The sequence below is a fragment of the Elephantulus edwardii genome, unplaced genomic scaffold (genome assembly GCF_000299155.1).
Source record: "Elephantulus edwardii isolate Elephantulus edwardi_28Jun2011 unplaced genomic scaffold, EleEdw1.0 scaffold00072, whole genome shotgun sequence".
NCBI classification, from domain to species: domain Eukaryota; kingdom Metazoa; phylum Chordata; class Mammalia; order Macroscelidea; family Macroscelididae; genus Elephantulus; species Elephantulus edwardii.
This window is the reverse complement of record NW_006399822.1, coordinates 192227-210318: the sequence shown is the minus strand read 5'-3', so window position 1 is coordinate 210318 and position 18092 is coordinate 192227. Positions and strand designations below refer to the sequence as shown.

At 58.8% G+C, this 18092-nt stretch overlaps 3 protein-coding genes across 3 annotated transcripts in view; 1 reads left to right on the top strand and 2 right to left on the bottom strand.

Moving 5' to 3' along the window:
• Positions 1 to 7713, bottom strand: part of GALNS (galactosamine (N-acetyl)-6-sulfate sulfatase) — a 15755-nt gene extending 8042 nt beyond the window's left edge. The window contains exons 1-9 of the mRNA XM_006888768.1: positions 7600 to 7713; positions 4062 to 4185; positions 3269 to 3343; positions 2641 to 2743; positions 2192 to 2335; positions 1199 to 1265; positions 981 to 1108; positions 764 to 903; positions 149 to 252 (exon numbers count right to left, since the gene is read on the bottom strand). Coding sequence (XP_006888830.1) covers positions 149 to 252; positions 764 to 903; positions 981 to 1108; positions 1199 to 1265; positions 2192 to 2335; positions 2641 to 2743; positions 3269 to 3343; positions 4062 to 4185; positions 7600 to 7713 — 999 coding nt within the window. The remainder of the gene's footprint in view (positions 1 to 148; positions 253 to 763; positions 904 to 980; positions 1109 to 1198; positions 1266 to 2191; positions 2336 to 2640; positions 2744 to 3268; positions 3344 to 4061; positions 4186 to 7599) is intronic.
• A 360-nt stretch (positions 7714 to 8073) lies between these two features.
• On the top strand, positions 8074 to 12056 carry TRAPPC2L (trafficking protein particle complex 2-like). Its single transcript, XM_006888767.1, has 5 exons — positions 8074 to 8106; positions 9414 to 9586; positions 10428 to 10515; positions 11011 to 11090; positions 12011 to 12056. The coding sequence occupies exons 1-5, from the start codon at positions 8074 to 8076 to the stop codon at positions 12054 to 12056; spliced, it is 420 nt and encodes a 139-aa protein (XP_006888829.1).
• A 1459-nt stretch (positions 12057 to 13515) lies between these two features.
• On the bottom strand, positions 13516 to 17450 carry PABPN1L (poly(A) binding protein, nuclear 1-like (cytoplasmic)). Its single transcript, XM_006903783.1, is given in 7 exon segments — positions 13516 to 13752; positions 14785 to 14927; positions 15432 to 15547; positions 15649 to 15755; positions 16076 to 16300; positions 17224 to 17423; positions 17426 to 17450. Coding segments are annotated over 7 exon segments (1053 nt in total).
• Positions 17451 to 18092: the final 642 nt, after the last annotated feature.

Sequence of the window (18092 nt, the reverse complement as noted above, 5' to 3'; positions counted from 1 at the left end):
ACCCCCGTGTGGAGAGGTGTGTACCCCCGTGTGGTGAGGTGTGTACCCGTGTGATGTGACAGATCTGAATCACCCCCTTTCTGGTCAGCAGTCCACATGTAGCACACCACACAAGCAGGGCTCCTCTGGCCCACGGCTTGTTCCCTACCTGTCCCGCGGGGATGTGCCCAGGCCACCACGCGATCGCTGGCTCCCGCACGCCCCCTTCGAAGGTCGTCTGCTTCCCACACAGGAAAGGGCCGTTACTGCCAGCTGTGAGAGAGGGGACATGGTTGACCCAGGCAGCCCCTGAGGCCACAGCCCATCTGGGGCCGGTACAGCAGCTCTCAGGAGACGTGTTCCCCTACCTCACCCCACCTATACCTGACCCCATCCCATTTCTATGGCCAGCCACGCCTGCCTCCCTTTCTTTCCCATCTGGGTTTACCCCCACCAACACCTTGTGCCAGCCCCCACCATCCTGGGCTCACCTGCAACACTACCCCAGGCCACCTCCCACCATCCTGGGCTCAACCCCCACACCGCCCCGGGCCAGCCCCCACCATCCTGGGCTCATCCCCCACACCGCCCCAGGCCAGCCCCCACCATCCTGGGACAACCCCCCCCCACTTCCCTGGACATACCCCCTCACCATCCTGTGCTCACCACCCCACTGTCCTGGCTCACCTCCATGCCGCTCAGGCTATACCCCCTTCACTGCCCTGGCCTCACCTCCCACCATGCTCAGACCCCCACCAGAGGCTTGAGGGGCCCCAGCACTCACCTTGTTTGGGGGCAGAGACGAGAGCCGCGCCGTTGTCGGAGGTGAAGAACACAAAGGTGCTCTCGGCGATGTGCAGGCCCCGGAGCAGCTGTAGGATCTGTCCAACGCTGTCATCAATCTCCCGCACGGCGTCCCCGTACCTGTGGGCCCAGAGGTCAGGGCACAGGGAACCGCGCCCCTGCCACACAACCGTCCTCCTGCGGACTCCCGGACTCACCGTCCTCTTTGGCTGGTTCCCACAAAAGATCTGGAAGCGTAGACGGGTGCGTGTGTTGCGTCCACGGCCCAGTACAGGAAGAAGGGGCGCTTTTGGGACTGCTGCCCCTTGATGAAGTCCAGGGCTTCCTACGGGCAGGTGAGGGTGCATTAGCCCTGGTCAGCCCCTGCCCACTGCCCCGACTGCTGCTCCCACTCTGCCCACAGTGACCCCCATACCTGAAGGTAGATCTGGGTGAGGTTGGATTCCCCTGTCTTCAGGTTAATTGGGAATTCTTCATAAAATCTGAAACCAGCAGATGCAGAGGCAACACTATGCAGATGGACAGAGACCAGCTGGCCTGCATTGCTGGCACCCACCTGTCCAGTGGGGGGGAAGGAACTGGTCCCTGTGGCCGCCTCGTGTTTGGGAACAGGAGTTGGAGGCAGACAGTAAGGATGCAATGAAGGGTCAGTGGCTGCCAGGGGTGAGATGACAGCTAAGGGCCAGGGTCATCTTGGGCAGTGTCTGTAACTGGTGGCTGTTATGTCCATGGTCAAGCTGGAGACCAGCAAGCTGCAGGGCGAGTGTGCGAGCACAACTCAGCACTGTCAGGACAAGGCAGCAGCAGACTTGGCCTCTGGGCCTGATGGGGACACACAACTCCCAGAGCCAGGATAGACCCCATCCCGCAGGGCTGGGCTGCCTGGTGCATGCTGGGATCCCTGTCCTGGACAGCAGAAGGCAAGCCCACTGCAGCCTGTCACCCTCATCTCACATCCGTCTTCCTGACCACTGAGGATGCAGCTGCCAGAATGAAGGTCCCTGTGGCCACACTGCAGACCTGATTACGAGCACAGACAGTGGACCTGGACAGGGCAAGTCATCACCAACTCTAGTGAGCTGCACGGAACCACCACAGTGACCTCACAGGAGTGCCCTGGGGGGCAGACCTCACCAGATGAGTGCACACAGCTGTGACTGAGCTCAGGGATGGCCACACTGGGGCAGAGGGGTCCGAGAGGGGACCACCTGTGCACCTTGTGGGGAAGGGCAGGGTCAGGCATTACCTGCCAAGCACCCCTAGCCCTGGTATAAGGACAGTGGGCAGGGGTGTGGACAGGGAGTATTGCTGACCATGCCCTGGTTCCTGTGCACAGGGAGGTGGGGCCGCAGTCGGGTGGTGGGAAGGGAAGCTTTGGGGAGCAGGTGGAGGTAGGGATGGGTGTTACCTGCCGACCATTTCCTTATCCTTATACACAGGGACGTTGGGCTTGGCCTTGTTGTCGTAAGGTCCAAAGTGACAGTTGGGGGACCCAAACCACTCGTCAAAGCCATGCCTCAGTGGGTGGAACTGGGGCCGGTGGCCCAGGTGCCTGAGGGGGGACGGAGCATCACTCGGGCCCTGACTGGACAAGGAGCTGTCTGCCGCCCTCCCCAGCTCGAGGTGGGAACAGCCCAGCCCAGAAGGGGTATCTGTGGGAGCCTGTGGCCGGTTCCATGTGTGCTGCACTGGGCGCCTTCCCAGGCCTGGCTGTGTCCCAGGACTCATGGATGCTCTCCGTGTGACTGACCACGAGCTACACATGAGGCTGCAGGCCCTGGGATTTGGGGTTTCCATTTCCTTCCCTTCTGGAAGATTACTGTGAGGCCCTGGGAGGCGTGGGGGGTCAGCGCTCACCATTTGCCCACGATCTTGGTGGCGTAGCCGGCCTCTTTCAGGAGCTCGGGCAGGAGAAGCTCCGAGTCGGGGATGCCCCCTACGATGTCCTGGGGGGTGTATGCTGTGGGGGCAGCACAGGTGGTCTGGGTGTGCAGTGGGTGTTGATCCCCCACCTGAGCTAAACGTCCAGACAGTGGTGGGAGCTGGCTCGCGAGTGGGACTGGAAAGTGCAGAGCCCAGGCGGCCCCTCCCGGCCCTCTGCCTGCTCAGCCTGCCCTGGTTCCCAACCTGCTCTGCACAACCCTCTATCTTCCAGGCTAAGGAAAGCTGGCTCCTCTGTGAACCTAGAGATCTTCCTGCTCCGCACCCCACCTCTCCCCTGTCCATGTCTGCAGGGCGAATGACGCATCACCTGGGGCACTGATGCTCTGGGGGTGCACCCTGAGGCTGGGGAGAGGCCTACAGAGGCCCCACCTTCTGTGGAGGGTTTGCAACCTGTTGTCACACTGCTATCAGAAGCCATGCTTCCACTCCCGAGCAGCCTCTGTGAGAGCCCAGAGCCATTCACTACATGGGGCCCCACCTGTGTCCCCCACCTCCTGGCAACCCTCACAGAATCCATGAGGGAGGGATCTCAGGGGCATACCATTGCGGGCGTGCCCGTTGGTGGTGTAGAAGCCATTGCGGATGGGCAGACGTCCGGTGAGCAGTGCCGCCCTGGCTACATGGGGATAAGAGGCAGATGTGAGCATGTGACGGTGTGACGGTCCTGTGCCTGTGACGTGTGCACCTTATCTGAGACGTGTGCTCTGCACCTGTGACGAGTGCGCCATGGCTGTGACGAGTGCACCATGGCTGTGACGAGTGCACCATGGCTGTGACGAGTGCACCATGGCTGAGACGTGTGCGCCATGGCTGTGACGTGTGCACCATGCACCTGTGACATGTGCACCATGGCTGTAACGAGTGCCCCATGTCTCTGTGTGTGTGTGTGTGTGTGTATGCTCTGTGGGTGTGACACGTGAACACCACATCTAAGTACTTCCTGGGTCCTCTGCAGGTGCCCGAGGGCCCTAGGTCAGCCACCACTGTTGTCCTGCAGCATGGGCTGCCTCCCAGGCCACTGCTCCTCTCAGTGACCCCAGCACAGCAGCCACTGGCTGGACGAGCACACAGGTCTGTCCTGTGTGTGCCCGTGGGAACATGGTGTGTCCCCTCAGTCTTCCCTGGACCTTATCTCAGCTCGTTCTCAGGACCAGTCAGTGAAATACCTGCAGACCCAAGTGCAAGGAAGTGCCTGTGCCCAGGGCCCCCAGGGCTCCCCCATGAGCCCCACTGCTCACTGCAGGTGCTGGACACTCCTGAGAGCCAGGTGACAGCAAGGAAAGGCCTCGGCCCCAGGCAGATGCTGACCCTGCCGTCCACTGACTGTAACTCACACGGTGAACACAGGGGGCTGGCCGAGTAGAAGCTGGTGAGTAGCATCCCTTCTGCGGCCATCTGGTCCAGGTTTGGGGTCTCTCTGGAAGGTTCTCCATTCACCCCTAGGTCACCCCAGCCCATCTGTGGAAGAACAGAGTGGCAGGTGAGGGTCCTTCTGACACGCGTCTCTCCCTGGGGCATGTCAGGGGGCACACGGGGAGCCACACAGGGCCATGGAGGACAGCGCTCACATGGTCAGCTGGCTGTGAGGGACCACGGCCCCTCCCTTCATGGGTCCAGGGTGCTTTGCTCGATCTTCTTCAGGTGCCAGGCCGATGTGTGCCTTCCCTCCTCCTGACCACTGACCAGCTCCTTCTGTCTACATCTCTATCCGCTACAGAAAACAGGGCTGCAGCGTCTGAGATGCACCCGTTACCTGTGTGACCATACAGCCCAAACTGCGTCTCGAGACAAACCTGATGTCTGAAAACCCTTCAGTCCACCACTCTGTAGACCACAACCAAACCTGTGTGCAAACTGGGGTGAACACCTGCGGGTGGACGGAGGAAATGATGTAACTGCTGTGGAACAAGGCCGGGCAGTGTCTCAAAGGCCAGGTGCCGGGTCACCACTGGCCCAGTGATTACACTCCTGGGCGTCCGAGAACCCACCCAAATAACTGAAAATGGGCTCGAGCAGACACTGGACACCACTGTCTACTGCAGCATGCGTCACAACGGCCCGACGTGGACACAACCCAGCGTCCACCAACAGAGGATGGATAAACGTGACGTGGTCCCCACATGTGGTCCTGCTCCTCAGCCATAAAGAGAACGGAGGTCGGAGGTCACGACACGGATGAACCTGGGTTCCTGACGCTGGGGAAGTGAGATGAAACCGAGTCCCCTGAAACATGTAGGAAACGGTAACGTGGACACTATATAATCACCCCCTCCATGACCTAACAAACCAGGTCATACAGGTCCTAAAACCAAGGCCCGGGAACCGAAGGGATACCAGCTGACATGCTTCAACTCACAGGTGCACCCCTAGACATGCTCCCCAGTCTATGGCAGGAATCTGAAGAACAGCTACCTGGATGACTGACTGGAAGAGACCCATGTCCGTTCCCATTCCCAAGAAAGGGGATCCAGCGGAATGTGGAAGTTATCAAACAGTATCACTAATATCACATGCAGACAAGACACTGCTGAAGATCATCCAAGCACAGCTAAAACTGCCAGAAGGTCAAGCTGGGTTTAGAAGAGGCTGTGGGACCAGGGATGCCACTGCTGATGTCAGATGGATCTTGACAGAAAGCAGAGAGTACCAGCAGGAAGTCTATTTGTATTTTATTGACTATGCAAAGGCATTTATTTGTGTGAATCGTAACAAACTATAGCTAATCTGGAGACGATCAGGAGAGCACTTAACTGTGCTAGAACTAAGAAGCTCTCTAGATCAAGAAGCTGTTATCTGAATGGAATAAGGGAACATTGCATGGTTGAAAATCAAGAAGGGTGTGTGTCAGGGCTGTATCCTTTCTCCGTTATCTATTCAATCTGCATACTGAGCAAGTAATTAACGAAGATGGAATCTATGAAGAAGAAAGTGACATCAGGATCAGAGGAGGATTCATCAACAACCTGTGCTATACAGATGACACAACTCTGCTTCTGAAAGAGAAGGTTTTCAAGTGCTTGTTGCACAAGATCAATGACTACAACCTTCAATATGGACTGCATTTTAACATTAGGAAGACAAAGGTCATTGAGCCAATGGCATCATTGCCTGTTTGTTTTCTTAGCAGTCCATGGTGTAGTCAATACTCTTCTCCAGCATCACAGCTCAAGAGCCATCACTTCACCTTCTATCATTCCTGTCCTTGGAGAGGGATGTCATGCTTGGGAGGGACAGTGCAAGAGAGGAAGACCCTCAATGAGACGGCTTGACTCTGACTGACTGGGGTAATGGGCGTAGGTGTGTCAGAGGCGAGAAGGTTGGCTCAGGACAGAGCAGGGTTCAGAGCTTTTGTACATGGGGTCGTTGAGTCACAAGCCACTTGGGTGCACACAGACACCACCACCACCGATGAATCCCACATGGCCCAACCGTATCAAACATCTAGAGCGGATTCAAGCACAGAGACAAAAACTATTACCGGGGTGAGGGAGGCAGGATGGGGAGACCGCACTGGGGGTACTGAGTTTCTAAGGAGCCCTGGTGGCCTCGTGGACAACGTACTGGGCTGCTAACTGAAAGATTGCCAGTTCAACTCCTCAGCATCTCTGTGGGAGAACGGTGAGTCATCTCCTCTGACAAGTATTTAGTCTCAGAAACGCCACAGCGGGTGGCCACGAGTCAGAACTGACTGGACAGCAGAGGGCTCGGGTTTGGGTTTGTACAAAGGGTGATGCAGCACAGACGACGGGTCACTGCCTTTTGTGACCTCCTTTCCTCCCTGTGGAGGTGCTGTGTGTGTGTAATCATCTGTGTGCCTCCTGCCTGCACGTGCAGGGGAAGTGTGTGTGCACCTGGACAAGCTTTGGGGGTACTGAGGAGCAGCCAGCCAGGAAATCTTCCACAGCGCTGAGCTTCTGACTGGGTTTGTTTTTTTTTAAAAAAATCTTTTCTATTTTCTTCAAGGTTTTTTTGAGTCATATTATTTGTAATGTTTCTAAAAAAAAAAAATGTGTAGTGACAAGGGAGGCTCCAGCAGCCAGGAGAAGGGGAAGTGGCAAGCATCTCCATGAGCAAGAGAAGGGCGCCCCTGACTCATCCCGGCGCCTAAGAAAGGCAGATGCAGCTCAGGGCCAGAGCGCCGGGTCTTCGACTGCTCACCAGGAAAGGCAAACTCGGGCTCCAAGCCTTTCAAGACGCAGGGGCAGGAGCGCGGGGCCTCGGAGAGGTGGGAGACCTTAACTTGGAGAACCAGCTTTCTCACCTGGACAGCCTCTGCCTTTAGCTCTGAGGGGCAGGTTCCTCAGGAAGAGGAACAAAAGCTCCACATTTCTGCTTCCCGATTAAAGAGAAGACAGACAAGCTGTGTGCAGCTCTCTGAGGGACTGTCCCCAAGTCTCGTGTTCACTAATCCCAGCATTTTTTGAATAAAGGTAGACCAGTCACAGCCGGCTCACCGATCCCACCTGGAGGGTCGCCACCAGTTGCACCAGGGCTGGACAGGTGGCCTTCCAGCTCCTCTCTGCTTCGAGAGATGTGACCCTTGATCAAAGTCCTCAGGGGGTCTGGGCAGCTGATCCAGGTGAGATGGGGTCAGGTAAGCCCGCAGGTCAAGGGCAGGCCAGGACGGGGCCTGCCAGCTCGGCACCCTTCCTGCCCCGACCCCAGGCAAGGCGGTGGGCGAAGTGGACGCAGGCGTGGGTGTCCGCGGCGGGTCCACCCCCACCGTCACGTCCTTCCCCTCCAGGAGCACGGGACGGGCACGGAGGGCAGCTGACCTCTCGGAGCGGCGGGACAGGCGTCGGAACCGGCTGCCTGCGGCCGGACGCGGGTCCCGCACCCTCACCACCACCCCGACCCTTTGCCCCGACTCACGTCGTCCATGACCATGAGCACGATATTGGGGGGCTGCGGGGCGCCCACGACTCCCAGCCCCATAGCGCTCAGCACCAGCAGCCACCATCTCCTCGCAGCGGCAGCCACAGCCATGGCCACTACCGCGCCGGCCCCGAGGACTGGGCAGCGGCGGGACCCGGGCGCACTTCCGGCCAGCGGAGCCCGGCGGGGCCGCAGCCAGACCGGGCGGGGCCGTGGCCAAGGAGGGGAGCGGAGGGTGCTGCCTCGACCAATCAAGTGAGGGCGGATCCAGCCAACCAATGGGAAGAGGGGCAGCGTCTCTTGAGTGACAGGGGAGGATGGGCCCAGAGGGCAAAAGACGGGGCCGAGCCTGTCACGTTCCAGGAGGGCGGGCTCTAAGACTGCCGAGTGATAGGCTATCGGCCCGGGGGCGGGGCCTCAACCTGCAGCGTGATTGGTCCGCAGTCACGTGACGCGGCCGAGCCTCGCAAGATGGCGGTGTGCATCGCTGTGATCGCCAAGGAGGTGCGTACGCCCGGGTCCGGTGAGGTCCTCCGCGGCTTTCCTGCCCCCGCCCCGTACTCGCCGGGGTCCTCAGCTGGACACCGGAGCCTGGAGGCCAAGCTTGCGGGCCCTTTCCAGGCGGCCTTCTTCCTCGTTTCTGCACCGGCTTCCTCCCTTGGCTCCGAAGGTCCTTTAAGAACCGAGCCGAGACAGGTGGTCGTCTAGCTGAGACATATGCGGAGCCCTCCTGGAGCAGGGCCACCCTGTAGTCCCCGAGCCCCTCCGTCCAGACTCGCAGGCCTCGGGCGCCCCTCGAGCGCTGGGCCTCCCCGTTTTCTCTCCCATCCTCGCGCCCAACCATCCATCAGAGCGCTCTCTTGACACTTCCGCACGTGTGATGCCATTCCACTCCTTCGTCTTAACTGTCACATCCGCTCAGTTCAGCCTTGGCGGGAGCACCGCTGTCCACGCCTCCTGGCATCCCTTCCCCACGCAGTGGATTGCGCCCGCCCCTGCCAGCAGTCTCTTCAGGAGGATAATTGTTTACAGGAGGCCTCTAATAAAACTAGTGTCAGCCTGTTTGCCCCTTGCAGCCTCTGACCCTGGCTTGACACTGGCAGGGTTAGTTGGCCTCTTACCACCTACCCCACACTCCCTTCTCTGTAACACGCGCTTCATTTCCCATAGAAAGCCTTTTCTGAACCCTAAACTGAGTAGGGTGGTCGTTTACTTGTGCCTACTCACACACCGGAGGGGGTGGCCCCTGGCAATGTCAGTGCCCCACACAGACACCTGGTGCCCTCCTGCCATTTGTTACCAGCGCCATTCATCAGACTGTAAGCCCTGTGAGGGTGCAGTGCCTTGCACCAGGCGGACAGGTCTAGGGAGCCCTGTGGGAGTTAGGCGTCATAAGACTGAAGCTACAGCATGAGTGGTTTAGTAAAGGTCCCTCTGGGTGTGTTTGCAAAGGGGAAGCTGTTGTCAATAGATGACATGTTAGAGAAATCACAGATGTTTGTGGAGGGAAGGGCTAAGGCCCACATGAGGTGATAGGGTTGAGGCAGAGTGGACCCGGGACAGCTGAGATGCCCAGTGCCTGGCTCAGTTCACATCTGTTTTTCTGAGTCATCCTCCCTTTCCGTCGTCCTGCTGAAGCCTTTTTGACAGCAGGCAGTACTGGCCACGGGTGAGAATTAGATCTACTTCGGAGACACAGGTGCACGGCGGTGTTTAGTCAGCCGATCTGCTTTGGCATGTTGCCCCTCTCGTGTGGGTGGGCGTGCCAGGTGTCCTGAGGTCACCTCAGCAGACCATGTCCTTTCTTGCAGAATTACCCTCTGTACATCCGCAGCACCCCCACTGAGAATGAGCTGAGGTTCCACTACATGGTGCACACGTCTCTGGACGTGGTGGATGAGAAGATCTCGGCGCTGGGGAAGGCCCTGGTGGACCAGAGAGAGCTCTACCTGGGTCTGCTCTACCCCACTGAGGACCATAAGGTGTATCCTCTGGTTGAGGAGCCCACAGGGAGGGCTCCACACCACAGGGCTTGCATCTGGCCTTCACTCGTCTTCGTTCTCAAGTGCTGGGATCACAGGCACACTGCAGGTTTAGGCTTTAGCACACAGAATCCGTTTAGGAGGCTGGAAGTCCAGATTTCGGGGACCAGCTCCCGTGGAAGTTCTTCCTCTCTGTCTCTGGTGGTCTTGGAATGAAGGCCTTGTTTCCTTCTACGCCTGTACTCTGAGTGATTTTCCTTGGAGACCACCTCAGGGAGCTTCCTAGTGCTGAATCCTGGGTCCACGCCAGCCTTCGATGGTACTGAGGCCCCCACCTCAGTGTGCTGTTCTCTCCTGTGAGGTGAAAGGTGTTACAGCCCGCACACAAAGCGTGAGCATGTCAGCACCGATGAGGCTGATGCAGGATCGAGTAGGGTTCAGGTCTGTTGTTCTGAGGAGCACTGTGCATAGTCGACACCTAACAGTGAGGCAGAGTCTCTGTGTAACTGTTGGCTTTGCAGTTAAGACTGTGGCCAGGGCTGACTCCGGAGTGAGGCTTGAGTAGACTGAGGGTCTGGGGAGTCGGCCCCCGGGTTTGAGTCAGATGGAGCTCACTCCTTGTCCAGGAAGAGACCAGAACCACACCAAGTGACCTGCACAGAGCGCCTGAGGTCCCTCCTATGACCTGAGAGTGTCACATTTTTCTGATGTGTTTTTGGGGTGGTGTCACGGGGACACGACCAGGTAAGCCTTCTCTCAAACCCTGTTCCCACGTGGTGGCTGCATCTCACTCACTGTCCAGTAACCCCAATGTCAGAGCACGCTCCCTAACCAGATGCGCAGGTATGGCTACGTGACCAACTCCAAGGTGAAGTTCGTGATGGTGGTGGACTCCTCCAACACAGCACTGCGTGACAACGAGATCCGCAGTGTAAGTGCCGGGCAGGTGGGCGGGGTGCCCGGGGGTCGGTCCTTGAGGAGGGTGGCAGCACAGTGGTTAAGTACTTGCCAGATGACCACAGATCTGTGGTTCAGACCTCTAGCCAAGACGCGGCAGTCGACTTCTGTAACTGCAGCCTTGGGGACCCCATAGGGCAGTTTCACGCTGACCTTCGGGGTCACTACAAGTCAGAGTTGATGTGAGGGCTATGGATTTGGGCTTGGTGGTGCAGAGGTTAGGAGCTTGGTGGCGCACTACAAGGTCCATAGTTCAAACTCACTAGATGCTACCTGGGCAAAAGAAGAGTCAGTCTGCTTCTGTCAAGAATGTGGTCTTAAAAAAAAAGAATGCAGTCTTGCAGCCCCCGCGGGTGGTGCTGCCCTGTCCTGCAGGGTTGCTGGGAGCCGGAGTGGAGGTGGAGGCGATAGGATTCAGTACCGGGAAGGGTGCATGTGTGAGTGGGAGTGCTGGTGGGTCTCTTCACAGATGTTCCGGAAGCTGCACAATTCCTACACGGACGTCATGTGCAACCCTTTCTACAATCCTGGGGACAGGATCCACTCGAGGTGAGCACAGGCGGACGGAGGGGTGCAGAGCCCTCACAGGGCATCCAGGTGCAGCCAGCAGGCTTCCGGGGTCCCTCACAGGGGCAGGACCCCGCCTGTTTGACTGCGGCCCTGCCAGACCCACCCTGCCGGTTCTGCAGTGACTGGCAGTCAGGGAGGAGCCACAGTGGTTTTAAGTGCTGAGCCACCATCTGCTCCCAGGAGAGTGATGAAGGCGGTTCACTTCTGTGTGGAGACGGAACATTGGGGGTGGGGCAGGCTCAGGGCGAGTCACTGGATTTTGACTTTTAGTCTAGAAGAAACTTTTAACTGATCACGACAGCCAGCCGGGTGGGTTGGTAACTGGCTTTTGGTTTTTAAATGGAACATCGAGGGCTTTTCTTATTGTGGGGAGGATATTTTTGTTAGCAAAGAAAACAAGGAGGGCTGGACACGTAGTGCGTAGCCTGTGGGGCTGCTGACTGAAGCTCAGCGGTTCGAGTCCCCCATCTGATCCTGGGCGGTCTCCTCCTGTGAAGATTTGCAGCTCTGGAGTCCTGGGGCAGGGGGCGCCCTCAGAACAACATGAAGCAGTGGGTTCCGTTTCATTTGGGGCTCAGGGAACAGTGCAAGAGGGGGTCGCTTGGGCAGCCATCATTGCTACCGCACCTGGCTCCTTCCTAGAAGGTGGTCTGCCCTCAGTAGAGATAGCAGCCTTGGAAACACAGTAGGACACTTCTGCGCTGTCCTGTGGGGTCCCTGTGGGTCAGTGGACTGGCCATTGGACACTGCAGGCATTTCCCAGTAGCCATGGGACCAGCCCAGCCTGATGTGGGAGCATCATAGAGCTGCCGACCCCCTGCCGCCCCTCCCTGGCAGTCACCTCTCCTGACCACCTGCCCTCCCCTGAACTGCCCTCTGACCGCTCGCCCTCTCCGCAGGGCCTTCGACAGCATGGTGACGTCCATGATGATCCAGGTCTGCTGAGTGCAGCCTCCTGTGCCCGCCAGGGTCACTCGGTATAGAAAGTACCACGCGAAGTGTCCTGCTCCCACCCAAACACGGCACCCACAGCAGACTTGCTTTGACCAAGTCAGTAAAGGTCTGTGATGCCAGACTTGGTGTTTTCCTTCCTCATTTGGGGATCAGGACAGAGGCAGGAGTCACAGCAGGAAGACCTGGCGGTGCTGGGCATGGGAGGCAGGGGGACCCTGCAAAGCGGACTGCAGACAGCTGAAACTGTGACCACAGAGTGTGGCAGGACATCGAGGACATGGGCTTCCTCTCCCCTGCCCTGGGTGGTCGGTGACACCAGGACTTGGGTCTGCAGAGGGATAGGCTGTGCACCCTGCTCTGGGGAGGCCTGCTTTCTTCTGGCTGATGGACAGCGTCCAGCAGCTGGTTACACCTGTTGCCAGCCTCCTTGTCCCTCTGCTCGGGCCTGCCTGGCTGTGGACCTGCCTCACCCCACCCAGACCATTCCACTGGCCACCACCTGTTGTCCACACCCGGTGAGCAGCTTTCCTGCTTTCTGCGGCCAGAGCTCCAGATGGGCCCTTGCAGACCTGGCCCTGCCCACACACCTTGCTTCCTCTACACCCTGGAAACGTGCTCAGCCCAAAGGTCTTCGCGTGGGGCTCAGGCCTGATGCCAGCCCCGTGTCCTGTCACCTCAGTGGTGAGCAGGTGGGGCTCCTGTGCCAGGCCCTCTGTACCGCCGTTGTCCCTAAGCTGTGTCCACACGGCCCTTCTGTCCCCGCATTGTCTGTACCAGTCTCCAAGTCTTCGTGGCTCTGATAAGGACCCGGATCGTTGGGTTTGAGGACCCCTGGGGTCATCCAGGACCATCTGCCTGAGCCCTTCAATGACCTTGTCTCCTGGGCTACATTCACGACTTCCAGGGGTCAGCACACGGCATGTTTCAGGGGACCACTTTCAGCTCATCACATGGTGGGGGCCAACGTGGAGCCAGAAGACAGGGCAAGTGTCATGGGTTGAATGCGTCCCCCTCAAAAACATGCATTTAGTGACCCCCAAGAGCTGATACCAAGTAATTGTAAGAGGGTAGCGGGGTGGGTATGTGGCACAGGGGCTCCCTGGGGTGGGTGCACGTGTGACCTCTCCCTAAAGGTGAGTGGAGCACTGCTGTGAGGTGGGGGTGGTACGGGGTCCCCAGCTCCAGGAGCGTGCCCTTTTGGACCCGGGTCTCTGGGGAAGCTCCTGGACACTGCTGAAGGCCGAGACTCCGTGGGGCCTCGGGGGAGTGCTGACCTTGGAGCTGACGAGATGAGGTCGTTCCCCAGAGCTCATGCACAACCCACTGCCCTCAGGTACCGACTCTGAGCTGCCCCTCCAGCGGGTTCTCAGGTGGTAAGTCGCACAGGAAGTGTTGCCCATCTCCCTTGGAGCCGCTGGATTTGAACTGGTGGAGAGGAGTGGCCACTGTGTTAGTAGCACAGCTCCCTATGGACAGGGCCCCCAGAGCGCTCTTGCCCCAGCACCCTGAGCTTGAACTTGTAGCGTCCTGAACTGTAAGGCAATAAATGTGTGTCTGTTAAAACTGTGGGCTTGCGGAATCTTCTAGCAGCACAAGAGAACCAAGATGCCAGGACCTGGGCTGTGAGACAGGTGTGGATGGAGAGCGAACGGGTGTCCCAGCCCATGGGTGGCTGTCCCGGCTTCAGCTGCAGGAGGGACCAGGGGCTGTGGGCCGAGTGTTAGCTCCGATGCCCAGGACAGCCTGGGGTGGGCACCTGCCTTCCTGTGACCAGACAGAGATGATGGAGGTAAAAAACCCTGACTGTTCACAGGCCACCCCTCAGTGGGCCTCCAGAGGCTTTAAAGGTCATGGGAGACATTGTCCATTTCTTCGAGCCCCTGGTGGGTTTGAACTTTGAGAGAGGCATGGCCGCAAGGTTAGTGTGACCCCACACACGCCACAGCCCCTGAGCTCCCCCAGGAGGAAGAGGGCTGCCCACACGGTGACGTTGACAGTTACCCAACGAGATGCGGACGTTGCGGTGAACAGCTTGTCTGTGACACGGGGCTTGAGGGATGGCTGACACATGCCTGCAGACCCTCTTGTCGCCTGGAAGAGGCTCCGGCCCTGATGGTCAGCTTCCAGAGGTCGCCTCCCTGCGCCTCTGCAGTCCACACCAGACAGGACTCACATGCAGGATAAGAGGGAGGCCCGGTACCGCATGCATTGAAAAATGACTCAAATTTAATAATTGATGTTTACCAGGAAGACACAACACACATTTCATTTTCTTTAAAACAAGGTGGCTGGAGAGCCCCGAGACGCCCCCAGAACCTGCCCACCGGAACTGTCCATGCTGCCTGCTGCAGCCCAGGTGATACTCCTCGGTGGTACGTGTGCCCCCCGAGGGCCCCACCTCCCTCCTCCACCTGTGTCTCCATCAGCTCCCAACACCCCCCCACCCCGTAGTGAGTGGTCCCGAGTGTACTAGGTGGTGAGTTCCATCCACAGCCCTGCTCGCAGGTTCTTCTTCTGGTCAGTACAGGGAGGATTTCCACGCTTGCTGCAGAGAACCGTGAGGTCGGGGCCTTGGAGGGGACCCTTAGGGCCGGGACCACAGTGGGCAGCTCACAGGCACAACTGACCGTTTCAGCAGCCCCTGACCTAGGGTCGAGCAGCTCTTAAGCCCAAGGGATCCAGCTCAGGACCGTCCCCACCGGGCCCAGCCCCGACTCACTGGCTTAGCCCCCAGGGCCTGAACTTGGGCCCCCTCCCGATGCCGCAGTGGCGGAAGGACCCCTCCCTGGCACTCGGATGCCCCTTCAGGCTCCTTCGGTCTGTGGAGCTGATCCCTGGCGTGTTGGTCCTTTTGGGCTGCACCTGGGACAACAGGCAGAGTTTCGCGAGGGGCCGTTTCCCTGTTCTCCCCTTGTCCCCTCCTCCACCCTGCACCGAGCCAAGGGCCAGCACTGCCTCAGGGAAGTCTTCCTGGGTTTCTTTGTCTCCTGAGGAAGATTCCAAGTGTCTACCAAGCCCGGGGACAGGGCAGTGTGTAACACCCCTTCTCACACACACACTTTCACGTTCACATGCATACATGCATGCGTGTACACCTTAAGTCCATGGCCACCACCCAGACCCCCTTGCACTCCAGCCCTGAGCCCCTCTCTCTGAGCCGAGGAACAGGTTTGGTCTGCTTCCAGCTGCCCAGGGCATGGGGAGGGATGGGGTGCTGAGCATCTCAGGACGCCCGGTTAAGCCTAAACCAGAGGGTCAACCTCGTTCAGCCACCCTTCCCTGCATGCAGCAGGATGCAGCTGTGGTCGTGAGCTCTGAGGCTACTTGTCCTCTGGGCCTCGTCTTCCGGGGCCTCCCCGCCCCTACCTCCACAGGAAGACCAGACACACGCCTTGATGACCCGATCCTGAAAGACGCTTTCATCCAGCTTCACAGCAGCCTGGGCCCAGCTCACTGCAACATAGTCTCTGTAGGCATAGCTGCTGGTGTAGAGGAGGATGGGGGGCAGCTCAGGTCATCCTGGCCCTGAACCAGCCCCAGCCTCCTCCATGCATAGCCCAGCCCCTTGGCCTGCAACACTGACCCCTTCGGGTGTTTGGAGAATTTGTCGCACAAGATGGTGACGCAGTGGATCTCCCCACTGGGATGGAAGTGAGTCTCCAGCTCGTCAGCGGTAGCCCCGTAGTCCACCTGTGGACAGTTGTGGGTACTGGGCCCTTTGGGAGACGGAGGGGCTGCTCCTCCCAGCCCCACCTCACCTTGGCTTCCCCAGGCCTGGAGGTGAGGGTCAATGGAAGTCCAGACCTGGGGGCAGCCACTCCCTGAGGGTTTCATGGTGGACTTTGGGGTGAGGATGCTTCAGGTGGGCCCCCCAGCTCTTGCTCCTGCTGAGAAGTCTGAAGGCCAGAGAGACAGCCCCCACCCTTCCTGGCCCTCCCATTTGAGCCCCTAGTCTGGCCACCAGGCCAAGGTCCACCCGAGACTCCACAGTCCCTGGTGGGCAACCCCACCTCAAGCCCACTCATGTTGCCTACATAGGTGGATCTGTGGTCAGCCTCCACCTTCTCCTGGGGGTTCCCTGCAAGGAGAGTGGACTCAGGGCAGGTCCAGGAACCCAACTTCTGATAGTCACATTTCAGGGCTGTTCTAGAACACTCCAGGCCAGGCCCAGGGCTCAGAGGGACCCAGAAGACCTTGGGCTTGTCTCTCACCCCCTGGACTCCTGCCCCTAGCTCCTTAGGCAGCAGGCAGGTCCCAGGTGAAGGGGAGCCACGGGGTGGGGGGCATTCCCACCTCTGTGTGCACCCAGGGGAGCCCCCAGGCCCTCCACTCACCAGGCCTCCTGCGTGATTGATGTGCCCCCAGCCTACTTCCTGCCCCATGGCTTCACTTTGATGGCCTCCAGCTCCTGCAGACACAGTGCCCAGCTCTTGACTCCACTGATGCCCAGGTGACTGTAGAGGCATCCCACCCCTAGACCCTGCTGAGGTCCAGTCAACCTTGCAGCTAAATACTCAGTTCCTCTGGGGCCTTAGCTGACCACAGCAGTGCATCTCCTGAACCCCAGCTCCACTGAGGTCACAGCCAACCCTGAGTGGTGCCTGGCTTCCATCCCCTGACCTTGTCCAGGACCAGCTGGCTCTGAGTGGCGCCTGGCTCCCACCCTTTAATGTCACTGAGACCCAGCTGATACATGGGGGCACTCAGCACACTGCTGTCAGTACCCCACAGCTGAGTAGGGTGCAGCTGGCCAGCCCTGCACTCGGCCTGTCCTGAGGGTCACTGGCAGGACTCTGTCCTGAGGGAGAAGGGCAGGGGCAGGCTCTCCTTGAGCCCCCTCCCATAGCCCACCTGCCCAGGGATGGAGTCTCACCTGCAGAAAAGACCAGAGACACACAAGGGAGGCCCCATTCAGAGCACACACTCCACCTCAAACCTGTGAGGTGGGCCATGGCCCCCAGGGGAGTGGGGAAGAGGCCCAGGAGCCCTGAGGGGGTGGGGGCCTAGGGATCCCTTGGGGAGGGGAGGTGGACAGTGGTCACCTGTCCCAAGCTAGAGCTGCTGGGGGGAGGGGAGGCTCTGGAGCAGTAGAAGCCCCATCCCAGGTTCCCCCTAAGTGGAGGTGGAGCATGTCACTGGTCAGATGACCAGCTGTCACCTGGTCAGGCGTCAGAGCCAGCGTCTCTCTCTCTCTCTCTACGAGTGAGAGAAGGAAACTGGCATCTTCATCGTCCTCTTCTTTCTTCTCCCTGCACTCTGGCCCTTCAGAGGGCCTCTGGGACCCATTCCAGGCCCCCTAGCCCTGGGCCTCAGGGTCCGAAGCAGCTCTCTGGAGCCAGGCCTCCGTGGGGGCAGGAAGAGATGGCTGCTTGGGAAGGACCACATGAGCAGTGGAGCAGAAGGCGGTCACCTGGGGGCGGCGTCTTAAGTCTCTCAGCTCAGCTACTCCCACTTGAGCCCCGACCCACCCTCCCTGGGGCTGCTCCTGGGCCCTCAGGGTCCTGCCTGGCTTCCCTCCCTCACCCCCCAGGTGCTGTTCTGAGAACCACTTAAATCAAGCCCTGCCCCCTGCACCGTCCTGAGGGGTATGTGGCTAAAGATGGAATTAAGTGCAAAGCAGTAAGGGGGGGTCTCAAGAAAAAGGCCCTTGTACTGCAATCCCTGAGGTGCATGGTTCAAATCCACCAGATGCTCTGCTGGAGAAGGAGGGTCAATCTCCTCCTGTACCAGTCAGATCTGATTTGATGGTACACACACATACACAAAATAATAATAATAAAAAAAAAAAAGAAAAGAAGAAGGCCTTCTGGCCTGGACTTCCCGGGTAACCTTGATGGAGCAGTGGTTAAGTACTGGACTCATATATAGAAGGTCAACTGTTTGAACTCCCCAGCTGCTTCTCTGCTCTGCAGAGTCCACGTGACAGCCACAGGCCTGGGTTAAAGGAAGACGCAGGGCCCTCCCTGGTGGAGAAATGGTTAAGCGCTTGGCTGCTAACCAGAAAGTGGACGGTTCATATCCACTGGC